A 16,528-nucleotide genomic window follows, 5' to 3' on the forward strand; every position below is an offset into this window, starting at 1 on the left:
TTCTGGTTTCGGGCCTCCCAGCGGTGCTGGGTGCTTTTGTTCTACTACCAGCGGCGCTGGTTAGGAATCAGGATGACTAGCGGCTTGCTCCTGTAGCTCCAGATATTCTTCGTCTAACTCTTGTTTTGCCTTATTGTGTCTTGTAACTACCATTGGTTTTCATATTGAGTTGATAGATGTTATTCACCCATGTTCGCATCTTCCATGAACCTACATTAACATTGAATCCATTAAGTACCAAAAGTTCACATTTATAAACTCATTTAGACATTAAAATGTGGCTAAATGGTAGGGGAAATAATCACAAAATGAACGTTCATTAGGGTGCAAGTCCTACCCTATCTAGGCATATTTGGGGGTCGTCACAAGTATTTAATTTCCATCTATGGTGGGACTGGGTGAGTTCTCTCTTTCAGATCTCTGGGTGATACGGGTTTGTCATCGAATGGTTTAAATTCATGATCAATTTGGTGAAGGGTTTCTCTAGAACAGGCTGAGTTAAGACAACGTAAGCTAGACCTCCTGATATTCTTGAAAAATTTCACATTATAAAATAAAAAATAAAAAAATTCATGTCCAGTTTATCTCCGGTCATGAGTTAGAGACTCAAGAGTACATATATGGTTTCACATTAGACTAAGAGGAGTGGAGGGTTATGGGAATGTCCCTCCTCCACTCTTTGCATGACATGTGTCTAAGCCTAATCATGAGGGGCATTCCCCTCATTCCCTTGGGGTGGAGGAATGCCCCTAGGGGCATTCTTTTTCTTTTTCTTGAAAAAATTATTATTCATAAATAAACTAAATAAAACATACTACTTTTTATTAAATAAAAAACACATCACACTAAAAAATCTTACATAAAACATAAAATAAAAGTACTTAATAAAAATAAACAATAAAAAAAGCTAAAACTAGACGTCATCAAATTCGTATTTCGCGCGAATCTTTCGTTTGATTTGCTCCGATCCAAAACATTTCTTTCGTTTGGTGGGAGATGAGATAAGTCCTTAGCCAAGAAATTCATTCATTTGTTTCTTGTTCCGCTTTCTTAAGTTCAAGCATCTCGAATGCTATGTCATCCTTAGACTTGCCCTTACAGGCCTTACGAGACGACCCCACACGTGATAACCCTTCTTCGCCCTGTTGACCCGCTGAACTAGAACTTGGCTCACCATCACTACCATTCAAACCTCAATTTTCCACTACATCCCACTACAAAGATGCCCTAAAGAACTGCCATTCTTCAAAGAATACAAAATCTTTAACGGTTGTCTCGTACTCCTTCACAGCAAGAACAACTATACTATTGTCATACGAATGAGTTTGATAATTTGAACCACTCAGTTCTTTGTAAATTCGGTCAGTGCTAAATAGCAGTTCGAATTTTGTACCACTTCCCCTACAATGACTTGAGACTTTGATTGAACGGTTTATTTATAATAATGTGACATTTTTCTGAAAGTCCGGACCAAAAAAGTTTTCGTTTATGATACAAGGCTATAAAAAAAAAAGTTAGAAAAAAATAAATCCTTATAAATATGTATATAAATGTAAATATACAAAAATATACCATAATTGGGGTCTTCGGATACAGCAACCCAAGCTTGACACAAAGCCATGCTTTCGTCCTTTTTCCAAAGCATTTGATTTTGGTTTTTTTTTTGGCGTATCGGTTTCTTTCTTCTGATGCTTTCGTTTTGTGGGAATGTTTTGAGGCGAAGAAACGCTATGTTCAGGTTGTGTTTCTTTGAAATCAAGGTCGTATGATGATCCAACGTTCATAATAAAAGCTTTGTTTTGAGGATTCATTTTTGTAAAAATAATGTTGTGTGAGGAAATGTTTTGTAGTAAATGGTTTTCCAACGGATGATATACGTATTTATAAAAGAAGGTGGCACACAATTTAAGGAAGTTCCTATAAATGGCAAAGATGGCACACAAATTAAGAGGAGGCGCAGGCAAAATGACAAAAAAGAATGACTGAAGCATCGCGTTACAAATGCAAAGGGACACAAATATTAAAATGGTGGAACGCTTCCCGGGACCAATGAAGGATGTTCTGGGGGCGTTTCGGGGCATTTCCATTATTGTAATGCCCTGTGTAATGTTCAATTCCGTTCGATCTTATTAAGATGTCCAGATGTCAAAACTCATTGTCTTTTTTTTAAAAAAAAATCTTTACTCGTTCGTTTGTCGAGTAGTAACGACAATACCAAAGATCGCACACCTTCTACTCAAACTAACACCTAACATAGTAGTACTACCAAAGTACCAACAACAATAACAATGTCCACAAAACAAAAATTCCCAAAAACAAAAACGGGAATAATAATCACTACGTTGTTAACTAAGCTGTAAACAACACCAATGTTGTCCCAATTCAATTCATTTATTTAAACATCCATTAACCAACACTTTCTGATCTCCACTTTTTAAAAATTCTCTGTTTTTTGTGTTGTTTTATAATTAATTTATAAAAATAAAAAAATCAAAGATGAAAGGGTTGGAGTTATGGATGAAAGATCTAATTGGATCGAAACAACCCGAAAACATAATTGAGGGTTCTTCATCTACAGATTTTGTAAAGGGTGGATTGTTTCTTGAATCAGGTACATTTGTTTCTTCTTCATCATCTATATCATGTTTTGTTTCTATACAAAATAACAATACTAGTAGTAGTAGTAGTAGATCGGGTGGACTTGTTTCGTGTTCGTTGCGTCGAAAAAGGGGTCGTAGGGGACACGGTGGGGCCGGGTTTTTGTCGGTTACGTTGTCGGTTAAAGACGGTGGGGGTGATGGGGGACAAGGGTTTGAAATAGAGAATGAAAATGAAGAGAAAGATGTATTGGTGGAAAAGAAAGTGGGTGCTTTTAATACTACTAAGCATCTTTGGGCTGGTGCTGTTGCTGCTATGGTCTCAAGGTTTGTTGCATTTTTTACTCTTTTTATGTGTTTCGGTTCGTATATTATATGAAATGGTTGTTGATAAGTTTGAATTTGCGTATGTTTATAATTTGTTGGGGAGTAAAATTGGAAAGAATAATTTGTCGAATCCTCGTTAGTTGCTTGTAGTTTAGGAGGTTTTTCATTTCTTGGTAGAGTGATATTTCATCGAAAACTTGGACACCAACTACTAGTTTGTAGCTCAGTTAGAAACCAAAATTTGTCCTTTTAGCTTTCAAGTCACGTTGTCACTCCTATGAAAGCTATGTTGTTAGATACGATCAAAGTTATGCATTATTGAGCTTGTTAGTAGCTTAGTATGTATAAAAGACAGGACAGTCATTGTTTAAAGATAGACTTTGCGTGTAGAAAATATTTGGTTCATGCAAATAAATTTGGACATGGGAAACTTTAAAAGCCTCGTATCGTAATGCGATTTTTAAATCTCTTCTGTAAGTATCATTTTTCGCTGTTCACCTCCTTTTGTTTATGATGGTTTAGTGAGACTTAAAAGAGTAAGTTATCTCATAATAACAAAATGAAAAATAGGTTGTTACTTTAGATATATAAAAAAGTTCAATATATTCCCTTCTTCCATTGGGTTTAGAGGTAGCGACATTATCTCATTTTGGTTATGGTTTTGCTCTTTCTAGATGATGCGAGGCACTTAGCATTGAGCTACCAGTCTACCACATAGTTTGCAACATATAGGACATAGGTCTCGTACACATGAGGGTAGAGCTGTAAAAAGGCATTTTTCTCATCTAGGACTGGTGAGACTTGAGAGCATCGACTTGATTAATTATTTGTAGTTAACACCGCATCCCCCAAAATGTGATAAGGAAGATGATCCTTGATCAAAAGTGTTTCTGTCGCATCCAGGAGATTGAGTTGTTTTATCTATTTATTTGTAGGATTTGGTTTCAGGAACTTTGAGCTCTTTGAATGAATTGTAGCTTAATGCTTTTTGCATTATCAGAGTGCAAGAATTTCATAGATATCCTGATAAATGTGCAAACACTTCAATTTTGGCTTATAACATATGAAATCGAGCTTGGTAGTTGTATTTTCAAGCTACAAGAAAGCATAGAATAGTAATTCTGCATTTGTATAAAGGATTTTTGACTTTTTGTACAATGGAAGTAGAGAAACTTAAGAAAGTGTGCTGCATGAGCAAAAACAGTGTGAACAGATTTTTCAGTGTAATTTGATACTTATTAGTAGTGGTTCTAAAATAAATTAGAAAATCATGAATTACACATCTGACATATGTAATTGTCCCCACACCTTATTTTTGGTTTAATGTATGTCTTCCCTATATATATGTTTATTGTATCAGAACTTTTGTTGCGCCACTTGAGAGACTGAAGCTGGAATATATGGTTCGTGGGGAACAGAAACATCTTGTTGACCTTATCCAATCGATTGCGGCCTCTCAAGGGATTAAAGGATTTTGGAAAGGAAATTTTGTGAATATTCTTAGAACGGCCCCATTTAAGGCCATCAATTTCTATGCTTATGATAAATACAGAAGTGAATTGCTGAAGCTAACTGGAAACAAGGAAACTACTAACTATGAAAGATTTATTGCTGGTGCTGCTGCCGGAATTACGGCTACTATACTCTGCATACCCATGGACACTGTATGTAGCACTTTACTTTATGTGTTTATGTTTCATGCTTTGTTGCTAGAAGTGGCAATTTCAACCCATTTATACATTGAATGGGTCAATTCAGGTTGTCTTGTGTCTAACAAGTATATAGATAAATAAATAAAATACCTAAAGAGGAAATAAGTCCCTAAGTCTAATTTATATGCATACAGCTTCCTACATGCATATATGTTATTTTTTATTAACATCAATATATGTATGTATATATATATATTCGTCATTGTAACAGTATAGTTTGTAATCATGTTTTAATGTATTAATTGTCCAACCGGCCCATTTTACCACCTCTATCCCGATCTAGTGACCGTAAGGGAACTTTTAAGAATAGTTTGCAAGTACATTAGAATTACTAGAAAGTTAAGTCTACATGTTCTTTTCCCTTTGTAATGCTCATTTCAGTATTAAGTTGAAGTTGTAGTTTTGACCCATTAAGTCTGCATGTTCTTTTCCCTTTGTAATGCTCAATTTAGTATTAAGTTGAGATTGTAGTTTTGACCCATTAAGTTATTAATGGGTCAATTTAGTTATACTATATATAATAGGTTGGAAAGGTAATGCTTAAATAGCTAATTGGATTGAAAGGAAACGGGTCAAATGGGTTGAGTAGATCCAATGGGTTGAAAGTTGCCCAAAGTGTAAAAAATATTTATACTATTTTTAGAAAAATATCAACCCGTTGACATAGTATTTCACTCATTGTCCCTAACGAGACTTGAACCCACAACCTTTTGGTTGGTGGGCAACTCACGTACCGCTAGGCTAGAAGTCTTTTGTTGCCCAAAATGTAATTCAAGGCTACACTTTTGTAATCAATATCCTTGAGTATTATTCAATTCCTAAAGTTTTTGGACTCATATATGTCTCACTACTTAATTTTAAGTTCAAATTCAAGAATTGGAATAATATTGTTTCGATTCTACCTGACAGGCTGACACCCTGTCAACCAATACGAAGCGGGTCTGTTACCAACCAGTTTGTCATACTTATTATGCCACCTTTAGTGTCAAGTACTTAATATATTTCTTCACTTTGAATTCTTGCAACTATACTTCTGAAGTTCTGATCCACTTTTTCTTTGTCTCCCTTCATGTTCAAATTGTATTGTTGTGATCCTTTAAGTGTAGTATTAATAATATGCGATAAAAATATTTGATTGTAGCATGCTATCGATGTCACAGATTAGAACAAAAATGGTGGCACCTGGTGGAGAAGCCTTGGGAGGTGTTATTGGTGCTTTTCGCCACATGATCCAAACTGAGGGATTTTTTTCATTATACAAAGGCTTACTACCTTCAATAATAAGCATGGCACCTTCAGGGGCAGTATTTTATGGAGTTTATGATATATTAAAGTCAAATTATCTGCATTCAGCCGGAGGAATAAAGAGACTTCAACATATGAAGGATGCTGAGCAGGAACTAAATGCTTTTGAGCAAATGGAACTGGGTACCGTTAGAACACTAATATATGGGGCGATTGCAGGATGTTGTGCTGAAGCTGCTACATACCCGTTTGAAGTTGTTAGAAGACAACTTCAAATGCAAGTTCGTGCCACAAAAATGAGTGCAGGGGCGACTTTTTTGAAGATAGTTGAGCAAGGTGGCGTCCCTGCTCTGTATGCAGGATTGACTCCAAGTTTATTACAGGTATGGCCTTTATTAGACTACATTCACTACTGTAAATAGTTTAGATATAAAGGGTACCCATGTGTAACCTATTGCTTTATATATAGAGATCCATGTAGTCCTTCACAACATACAACAATAACATATAATAGTCACTTGTGACTATAGGCCTTTTATAGAGGTTTGGTTAAGTTGGGCTGACCTGCAGCTTTTCTTATCTGTTGGAATTTTGAATAGCTAATTTACTACATTTGATTAGAAAATCTTATTATTAGGACAATAATCTGAACATTTTTTAATGAAGCATTAGAATACTAACTTCTAAGAAAACTTTCGACCTGTTTGACCTGCTCAATTAGGGGGAAAACAGTATTCAAATTGACCCATTTGTATGTATCTGAGTTGAAGATTACCTCCTCTAACCTAGTCATTCCCCACAGTGAGATTGCTCGTTGACTCAAAGCTTTATGAATATGACTAGATATGGCAATTTAGACGCATTCGCTTATGAATGGGCTGAGTTGGGTATACCTCAAAACTGGTCAATATAAAAAACTACAAAAAGGGGATGGTCATAGAGGATACAAAAAGATTATTGTAGATTAGAGTTTTTTCTATTTATGAACATGTAAAGAACAGTGGCAGCTGCTTATTGTAGATTAGTTTATATATTTGTGACATTAGTTTTTGATGTTTCTCATGTTCTGCTTACTCAGGTGCTACCATCGGCTGCAATAAGTTACTTTGTTTATGAGCTCATGAAGATAGTTCTTAAAGTTGAACCGGAATAAGGCACACCTGGTTCTCCAACTTTAAAATAGTTTTGCACCCGTAAAGAACTTTTCGCTAGGAATACTAACGTGTCAGTGTCCATGATCATAGAAACTTTTGTATGAAACTTTACAAATTTGAGCAAAAATATCGGAATAGCTAGTAAACATGTTAGTCGTGATACCCTTTGTTGTTGCGTTCATTTCATGTCGTAAAGATAGCGCTCTTGGTTTTCTTGTCTTGAGAAATAATTTCTTTCATATTTTGCAATGAAATTTGGCTTACCTTCTGGTTTGATTTTTGTAACTAATGTTACAAGATCATTTATTTACTACGTGGGAAAGTGTCCGTGCATTGCAACAGTGAGATGGTAGGGGTGATAGGTCATAGGAGGTGATAAGTCATAGAGTGTGATAGCCAAATGCTTTATCCATACGGGCTCTGCCCTCGCATTTAAAAATTCGTCAAAGTATATCGAATGACATCTGTAATGAAAGGGCATGAAATTTTAAAAACACATACAATTTTTATAATTGATCGATATACGGTTTTTGGGATAAAAAATTTTGAATGAATTAGAGGAATAAAATGATTTATGGAGGAGAGAAAAAAAAATGAGTGGTTGAGATTTGAGGAGAGAAGAAAATGAGTGGTTGAAATTTAAGGTTATTAAAGGTATATTAGGTAGAGATGTTTAAATTAGTTAATAAAGAATAGGGGTATTTTGGGAATTGAGATTTTCAAAAATGGCAAAATGCTTTATAAGATAGTATAGATATAGATATAGATATAAATATAGATATAGATATAGATAGTATAGAAGTATAGATAATTAGTTGAACAAATTGCATTTTTGGCCCCTGTGTTATCATACCTTTTGCAAGTTTGATACAAAAATGTGAAAAGTCGCGAAATGTATCCCTGTCATATCAGACCTGTTGCAATTTTGGTCCAAAAATAACGTGCCGTTAGAATTCAGCCGTTAATGCCCCCATGTGCTTGTCACATGAGAGGTAGTTTCATCCATTTATTGCTCATAGGACCATTTCTGCAAAAAAAAAAAAAAAAAAAAAAAAATATTTTGTATACGAGTATATCTATAAGTCTATGATCATCATCAACAAATACCATTAGATTAACTCAAAAACATCATTCACAGTTATATTTATCATCAATAACTCACAAAATCATCCAAACTCTAAAAATCTAAAAATCAAATCTTAAAAAAATAATCCAATAATATTAACCATGCCTAGAAAGTCCCCTGTTGATCGTGGAAAAAGCTCAAAAAAGGTGAAGAACAAATCAACTTTAAACCTTATTGATGAAACTTCCCAATCGAACTTCGTTCCTGTTCTTTTTTCATCGATTAATCAATCAAAATACAACCTCATATCATATACTAGTAGTGCTAATTCAATCCCTAATGAAACTCATTCACATCCGCCATTGAATTTGATGGAAACCCCTAAAGCCACCACTAAATCGCCGCAAACCGCCGCACTTGTGGTGGCCGTCGGCCGTCCAGAGGTGGCTATTGGCCCGATTAAGAGTGGGGTGATGGCTGATGTGACTATCAATGTCCAGAAAAAAGATTTTTTTTGGGGGGGGGGGGGGGGGGTTAAACCCGTTTTTGCTTTCAACCGAGAAAACCCTAGCACCACCACAGCGCCGTCACCTTCCACCGTGCATAGAGGGGCTTCCGGCCGACCAGAGGTGGCCATGGAAGCGTCTAAGGTGGGGTGGGGTCTGATTTGATCATTGATAACCAGAAAAAAAATTTAAACACACAGCTAGATGGGTATTAGCTTTTGTGTTTAATTGTTAAATTTAATTAGATGCAGATATATATAAAATTAGTTTTTGTTTTTTTTTATTTTTTTGTTTTTTTATTTGCAAAAAATGGCCCGATGAGCAATAAATGGACGAAACTACCCTCCATGTGACAAGCACATGGAGGCATTAATGGCTGAATTCTAACGGCACGTTACTTTTGGACCAAAATTGCAACATATGTGATATGATAGGGATACGTTTCGCGACTTTTCATATTTTTGTATCAAACTTGCAAAAGGTGTGATAACACAGGGACCAAAAATGCAATTCGTTCTAATTAGTTAGCTTAAATTATCACCCAAACGTTAGTATCAATTTCAATTAATAGTAACCTGAATATTGTTTATTTTTACGTAAATGTCAACAAATTCAGGGTTAGAACTCAGTTTAAGTCAAGCTTTTAACGATTGAAGCTATTTGCTCACGGGTAATTTGGTTCATTTATGACCCAGTTGCGAAATCAAACATTAAGCCAGTTCTTAGGATCGTAAAACATGATTTTTATTTCACGATAGGCTCATATATAGACCAAGTAGGAGAGTTTCAGTGAAATGAATATGATACATTCTAAATTCATTTAATCTCCCAAGTCCCAAACATAAGAAATACTCTGAAGATCAAAGATGTTCGTGATTTTATTATATAACATAATAATTAGAACTTTACACGTGCAATGCACAACGATCAATGATTTTTAGAATTTTAAAATTCAAGTTTAAACTAAAATGTTAACTTACAAAAATAAACACTATACATTAGTCAAGACAGCCCGCTTAGGATGGCAACAGCTAGCTGCTAGCTTCGCCATTTAGCCAACCACCAGCACTATGGTAGTATGGTTAGAGATAGTGTGTGTAATATAGTAACTTCTTTATGGTGGCTCTTCGAATAATAGTTCTATTTTTATTTGTTAACAATTTGATTATTGACTTAGTTATACAGTTACACTATTAACATGGAAAGTTAAAATAAGAATTTCCTTGTACTTGGAAATTGAAGAAGAAAATGATTAAATGTTATTATATATATATGAATAATTGAAACTTGGCCAATTTCAGTCCCTCCATGTGCTTCCAGTGTTAAACTTTTTTTTTTTTTTAAAGGTGAATTTCGCTTGAGAATTTCGTGTCCCGATTCGACAGCGGGAGGTCTAACATACGTTGTCTTAACCGGGTCCGCGTTAGAGAGCTTCCTCGAAGTAGAAATGCCTATTTCAAATACCCGATGGGGGAAAACCCCCTACTAATCCGTCCGAAGGCACGACGATCAATAGGGGTAAACCCTGCCTCCTCAAACTTAAACCTAGGTATACCCAAGCCAAGCCTTCATAGAATGACTTCCTATGTATTTCCAAAAGTTTTAAACCCAAAACCTCTTAATTGTAAGGCAGGTATCTCCTCAAACTTTAAGCTCTTTTACTAGTAAATAATACTGAGTTTATTGGTTAGAACATCCTTATATTATTAATTTATTATTATTGATTAAAGAACATGATTATCTACCCCAAACTTTTCTCCCGTTTTCTCACCCTCCCCTCACTCCTCCCCTCACCGTCAGCAGCAGTGTTACCACACCGTCAGGGGGAACCTCTCACTTAACTTTCATCCAGTGACTTACTTGTATTATAGATAGTGGTACATGGAAAGGCTAAGATTTTAATGTCTTGTACTAGGAAACTTGAAAATCAAGGAAATGATCAAATATTGTATAAATGAGTATTGAGCTATTCAACTATCTTAAACTACTACTTTCAATTTATAAAAAGAAAATCGAATCTATCAGTTTGAAATCCCTCATAGCGAAAATAACAAACCCAAGTGACAATAGACATTTTTACTAGTCAAAGCCTAAATTATTTATCACTAACAAATAAGTGAATTATCAAGGTTTTCATTTTCAGGTTTATAGTTAATGAGATTATCTAGGTCTAAAAGAACCCATGGAATCCATGACAAAAGGTATGAAGCAAACAGAAAAACACATCCAACAATCAATAAGATAGGAATCGTCCAGGACACTAATGAAAACCAACATGGGAGGATGGCTGTTGAGATACTAATTCGTGTCGCTTTATAAGAAATAGAATTACAAAAATCAGTAGGATGTCACTAAGATGGTGGTGACAAAATCCATGTATTGTTTGGCACACTAATCAGCTAAACTTACACTCACTTTGAGTTCAAAACAGGAATATTTGCCATTTCTTTTCACGCGAGGAGAAACCTGGTGTTTAAGCCTGGTTGCTTGTGACAGTCTTCAACACTCCTGTCTTAGCCTAGAATTAACCAGAAAGAAATTACTTCATATTTATATGACTAGCCATGTAATCTTAGGGGTGATAATTCTAAACCGTTTACTGATGGATGGGTTGATTAGGGAAGTGTTTTATGTCAAACAGCTCAAAATTTACTAGTAGGGGCACAAGTCAAATGGGTTGAAAGTTGCCCAAAGTCTTTCTAATGCATACAAACGAAATTTCTTTTACCAATAGATTTAGATTATTATATCAATGGTATTGTTCTTGGTAATCATAATTATCACATTACGTGTTCATATAAAATGCCCAACAAATGTTTCCCAGTCAGCCCAATCCACTTCATTCTGACCTATTACCAAAGGGTAGTGATGTTAATACCACAAAGATCGATAAATTTACCACATAGTACAAATTATATAGCATACTGTATAAGTGTTCAATACACCATTGTGGTAAATCTATCAATTTTTGTGGTGCAAATATCACCACTCATTACCAAACCCACCTGACCCGCCCATCTTGCCACCTCAATTGTATCTTAATCAACGTTTAACTAACTTGGTACTTACAACAGAAAAACAACAGAAAAATGGTACCTTCCCAAGAGTATTTGATGCACTAGAAAGACCTTGTATTTCCTTTCGTAAATGTTCAACACGATTTCTCAAGACTTTCTTCTGTTCTTCTGACTACAAATACGATTTCACATTCAAAAACACATCATGGTTAAGCATAAACCACTTGTATAAAGGCTTTACATACTCCGCTCCAAAGTATATGTTTCAAATTCGAAATTTGTGTGAATATGCTAACAGTTTAGACAAAATTTGCAATAATTCAAGATGGTTGTATGAGTTCTTATACCATAAAAACATTAGGTTTGGATAGAAAGCAATTAAGCTTATCTGGCCCTGATAAAGGACCAAAATCGTCTAAATCAAAGATATACCAATATACATGTAATAGTCTTCGTTATTAGAAGGCTATAGACACTCCGAGGCGATAAGGGTCGGAAAGCTAACTCAAGGTGCATGCCTCACATATATTTGACACCTGTTTTCACCGAATACTTGTATCACTTCTACATATCACTTTTCTAATAAGCAAATGCTTATGAATACTTATAAATCACTACTACATAACAAAAATACATAAAGATACTTTACTTGCTAAAAGTTGTTCAAAAATTGTACTGACTAGTGTGATAGTATCTTAGTTAGCTATTCGACACAATTTCAAAAGAAACAAAGCAGCTAAAAATAAGCAACCATCAAAGTAAGGTAAACAAGAAATCAAACATACATCTCTATTATGCATTTTAGGATAAAATAGAGATGACTGATGAGATGGTTGGGACTTGGGACTGGGAAAACAATGGGACATACTTGTAGCCACTGTTTGATTAATGTAAGGTTGCATGATAGGTTAACCAAAGGCACCTTTCTTAGTAATATTCACATAAAACAGGCTTAAAAAGAAACCTAATAAAAACCCAGTTACAGGTACAGCTAAAATTACAGAATACATGAGACGAAGAAAAACCCTTGAGTGTTGGTCACTCCAAGGTGCCGATTAAACGTTGGATATCGTATGTTCTCTTGCCATCGCCTGGCACCAAAATATGCCTTTTTATAACCATGTTTAGAATACTTATACATGACATATACACTAGGCACCCCTTTTAGAGCCAAGTTTATAATGTGTTTATCTATGCTGAAACGTACGACTAGGCCCAATGCAGATGCTTCTCCCTTCTAATAAAATTGTTTACATCTTAGATATTTAAAGAGCTCTCCAAATAAATAAAACTTGAACAAACTCTATCTCCAAAGTTCATTATAAATAATATACCAGCAGAAAAGAAATTAATAAATCATGTTCCTGACTTCCTGATATGAAAAAACAGGTAAACCAAGAAAGCAATAAGAAAAAGTAATTAATATTACAGGTTAATTATATATTTCTAACAAGATAAAGTTAAACAGCCACACACCTTTTCCAGGATAGCTGTAAGGTTTTTAATCTCATTCTTTTTCGATGTGGACAAAGCTTGTGCAACATCTTTAACGTTTGTCCTGCAAAACATACAGTATACATCATCTCTGATCTCTCATATGGATTCTGCTCGAGTCTATAGAGCAAAATATACATATCTTTATTATATGACATACATAATTATGTTATGAATTACCAGCCTCTGATTCATTTCACATAATGATAGAAAGTATTAAACATGTTAACTATAGAAAGGGGATGTTTACTGTTCTTGGATATCACTGAATGAACATTTACTATACTCTTCAAGTCAAGTTAATAGTATGTTAATATGTCTCTGATTAAAATATGACAATGGGTACAAGTCAAATAACGATGGGGATCAGTTTATGTAAACAGCATGAATGCATCAGTGCATGGACATTAGCACTGTGAGACTTGGACTTTCCTTCCTTTTTAACAAAAACTATCATTTCTCACATATGCTCAAGTAACGCATTGAAATTATCATTCTTTTTATAACACTTGAGTTCTTAATTATTTTAATTTAAGCAACATTTATTACATTAACTATTATACAAGAGCTAGTACAAGGACGTGGCAGATGCTTACTTTTCAGGATGTAGAGGATCCAGGGTTTGTTCTTCAACAAGTTCTTCTACGGTTTCAAGAACACTTCCCAGCTGCAACCAAATATTAGAACATATCACAAGTGTAGTCTTCTAATCCTCCCAATCGAAAATGAAATTTCAAAATCTACTAAGAAAAAAACTCATATGACTAGACGTCTTCATATACATCAGTGAGGCAAGTCATATCTAGCATTTCTTTTTGAAGTCACAACCTTGCCCTTACTTTCAAAAATTATCAAAGACAATGCACCTGTTATCTAGCCTATTATTGTAATCAGAAGTATATAGGCTTTAGTGAATTAGCACTAAATATTCATAAAATTTCAGCTTTTCATTGCAGAAAGATAAAATCAGAAAAAAAATACCTTAGTCTCCTCGCACAAACGTTCAAACTCATCCTGTAAAATGCAGTTCAAGGCATTAGAATTTGAACAAGTACCCATGTTCTACAGTCATGGTTCTGCAGTTCTGTATATCATATCTGTAACTATAGTTAATTCCTATCAGGCCCGTGATAAATTATGTAATCAATATATTCATGAACTCTTTATCATACTTGTCAGTATCGTACGATACACGATACGTCTCGTATCACAACTCAAAAAAAAGTAACGTCTCGGTTTGTGTCTCAGACAAGGTTTTGACTCGGTTCAATACGATACAACACGGTTTTGACTCAGACAGGAGTCTTCATGGAAAAAAAGAGAACCTTCGGGCTAACAGTACTCTCGACCCTCTCAACTCCCTTTTATCATATTTCAGATATAAAAGCATCATACTTTCTACAAAAAATCAAGCAACAATCACAGATACAATAACACACGGAAAGCTTATACCTCGATATTCTGATGCACAGATACAATAACCTATGTCATGAAAAAGGGAAAACGATAAGTCGTTGACTAAACGTCAGAGTGAATAATAATAATGGTAAGTACCTAAATATAAAAAAAATAAAAAATAAAAAGAAGATTAGTGTATGGTATGAGGCCTCGACGTTCATTTTAACTTCTTTTTTATGTATGTATCTATACTAGTTGACTTCGAATATATATGAAAAAATAGGTTGTAAGGATTACAACATGAATAGCACCTGAATATATAGACGATGCATACGGTCTTGTTCTGCCTGAGTAAAATTCGGAAACGCATTGCAGAAATCCTTTTCAAATATACAATTATAAACATAAGCAAATATTAGAAATAAGCATTCCAATTGAACTTCAGCAAACAACTTGACTTTTTTTCTTTTGGCTAATTGTACTTTACTAATCAAAATAAAATAAAAGACGTATTTTTTGTTAAAATAATAAATTGTATAATCGGGTTATCGATTCAGAGTGAGTGTCAAATCCTTTACATTCAAATTTCATAAAAAACAAACAAACCCTAATTTTAATGGCAGTATCCTAAATTTCATAACCGCATACATATTCTTTTTTTAACTATTAATTAATTGTGTATATCATAGTTCAATTGTAATAGTGGGTGATTGTATTAGTTAATTAATAATGATGATGTAAGAAGAACCTGTTTGGAGAAAGTGGTGAGAAGGAGGTTAAGAGCAAGCTTAAATGACCTTTTCAGATCCTTTTCTCGACTCCCCATTTTCTTCTTCAGATTTTCTTTCTGTTGAATGTGTGTTTTTGAGGAAAAGTAGAAATTGGCAAAGGGGAGCGGGAGATTTAAAAACCTTTCATGATGATGATGAGAAGGTAAAACCAGCTTCAAATGATGGGTGAAAGTGAACTGGTGCGGTTTTCAAAAGTCGTGGTGGTAAGTAAAGGGGGTTCAAAGAAAAAGTATAGGGGTTCAAAGTCAGATATTCGAATTTTTTTGTTTTGGATAAAATTGGTTCGGGTTCGATTCCCTAGTTGTAGGTGATGATATAAAGGTTTAATTCTTCGATTGTAGTGGTTTAACTCTTGATTAACTCTTTTTCATTGAACAAGATTGATAATTCTGAAAATTTAAAGGATAATGAGAGAGTTGTTTTAGTTTTGTTTGAAAGACAACTAACGAATTGTTTTTGTGTTGTTTTGGTATATAAATTGATCTATCCCTTTTTAGATTTTTTAACCGAAAAAAATGTCATATCTGTGAATTTTTTTTTAACGGCATTCTATCCTACTTCTAAATTATATGTATGCTTGAAACCAGGACTCTCGAAAAACTCCTTATTAATCCACCCCAACAAATGTGAGAAGTGAGACTCGAACTCAAGTGGATACTCCCAAGGTCAAAGACCTTACCAATGGACCACCAACCCCATTGACATATAGGTATATAGATATAGCATTACAAAAACCTCCTCCCTGAATGTTTTTGGCAAGATTTGAACTAGAGGTGTCAAATCGTGTCAGCCACGAACACATCACGATAACTAACCACTTTAGTTTCTTATAACATGAACAAGAAAACGAAATTTAACATGTTACACGATAAGACCTGTTAAGATATGATAAGACTTTTTATATTTTATTCTTTTCGTTTTGAAATGAAAACAAAAGAAGAATGGATGTTGAGAGATCAGTTTTATATGTATTAAAAAAAATGAATAAGCATTACCGAGAATGGATGTTGAGAATGGATGGATGTCTAATACAATATATGGTTTTTTTATTTTCATGATTTTTTTGTAAGGAATATAATATGAAATACTAATTAGTGTATGGAGATAAGGGATTGAGATAAAGAGAGTTGGAGACTATGATGCACGGGGACGACATTTAGGTGCTCGTACCCGTTTCGGGAACTCCTCGGGGATGGCTAGCCACATTTCCAGATTTTGGGG

The 16,528-nt window shown here is 34.5% G+C and overlaps 2 protein-coding genes across 2 annotated transcripts; one reads left to right on the plus strand and one right to left on the minus strand.

The window, feature by feature from the left end:
* The first annotated feature begins 2,202 nt into the window (after positions 1–2,202).
* Positions 2,203–7,195, plus strand: LOC122578932 (probable mitochondrial adenine nucleotide transporter BTL3). Its single transcript, XM_043750983.1, has 4 exons — positions 2,203–2,924; positions 4,285–4,588; positions 5,797–6,264; positions 6,960–7,195. The coding sequence occupies exons 1-4, from the start codon at positions 2,497–2,499 to the stop codon at positions 7,032–7,034; spliced, it is 1,275 nt and encodes a 424-aa protein (XP_043606918.1). The 5' UTR covers positions 2,203–2,496; the 3' UTR covers positions 7,035–7,195.
* Positions 7,196–10,811: 3,616 nt separating this feature from the next.
* LOC122579788 lies at positions 10,812–15,502 on the minus strand. Its single transcript, XM_043752023.1, has 8 exons — positions 15,265–15,502; positions 14,828–14,896; positions 14,571–14,600; positions 14,100–14,132; positions 13,715–13,785; positions 13,101–13,182; positions 11,704–11,796; positions 10,812–11,125 (listed from the first exon to the last, which is right to left on the minus strand). The coding sequence occupies exons 1-8, from the start codon at positions 15,340–15,342 to the stop codon at positions 11,081–11,083; spliced, it is 501 nt and encodes a 166-aa protein (XP_043607958.1). The 5' UTR covers positions 15,343–15,502; the 3' UTR covers positions 10,812–11,080.
* Positions 15,503–16,528: the final 1,026 nt, after the last annotated feature.

The sequence above is a fragment of the Erigeron canadensis genome, chromosome 8 (assembly GCF_010389155.1).
Source record: "Erigeron canadensis isolate Cc75 chromosome 8, C_canadensis_v1, whole genome shotgun sequence".
Lineage (NCBI taxonomy): Eukaryota > Viridiplantae > Streptophyta > Magnoliopsida > Asterales > Asteraceae > Erigeron > Erigeron canadensis.

Excerpts from the sequence above, each read along its gene's own strand:
- LOC122578932 (XM_043750983.1), top strand. The coding sequence starts at position 2,497 with ATGAAAGGGTTGGAGTTATGGATGAAAGATCTAATTGGATCGAAACAA. Across the intron at positions 4,589-5,796 it reads TCTGCATACCCATGGACACT|ATTAGAACAAAAATGGTGGC; the intron begins GTATGTAGCACT and ends TCGATGTCACAG. Across the intron at positions 6,265-6,959 it reads TGACTCCAAGTTTATTACAG|GTGCTACCATCGGCTGCAAT; the intron begins GTATGGCCTTTA and ends CTGCTTACTCAG.
- LOC122579788 (XM_043752023.1), bottom strand. The coding sequence starts at position 15,342 with ATGGGGAGTCGAGAAAAGGATCTGAAAAGGTCATTTAAGCTTGCTCTT. Across the intron at positions 13,786-14,099 it reads GTTTGTGCGAGGAGACTAAG|CTGGGAAGTGTTCTTGAAAC; the intron begins GTATTTTTTTTC and ends ATTTGGTTGCAG. Across the intron at positions 13,183-13,714 it reads GATCCTCTACATCCTGAAAA|GACAAACGTTAAAGATGTTG; the intron begins GTAAGCATCTGC and ends TATGTTTTGCAG.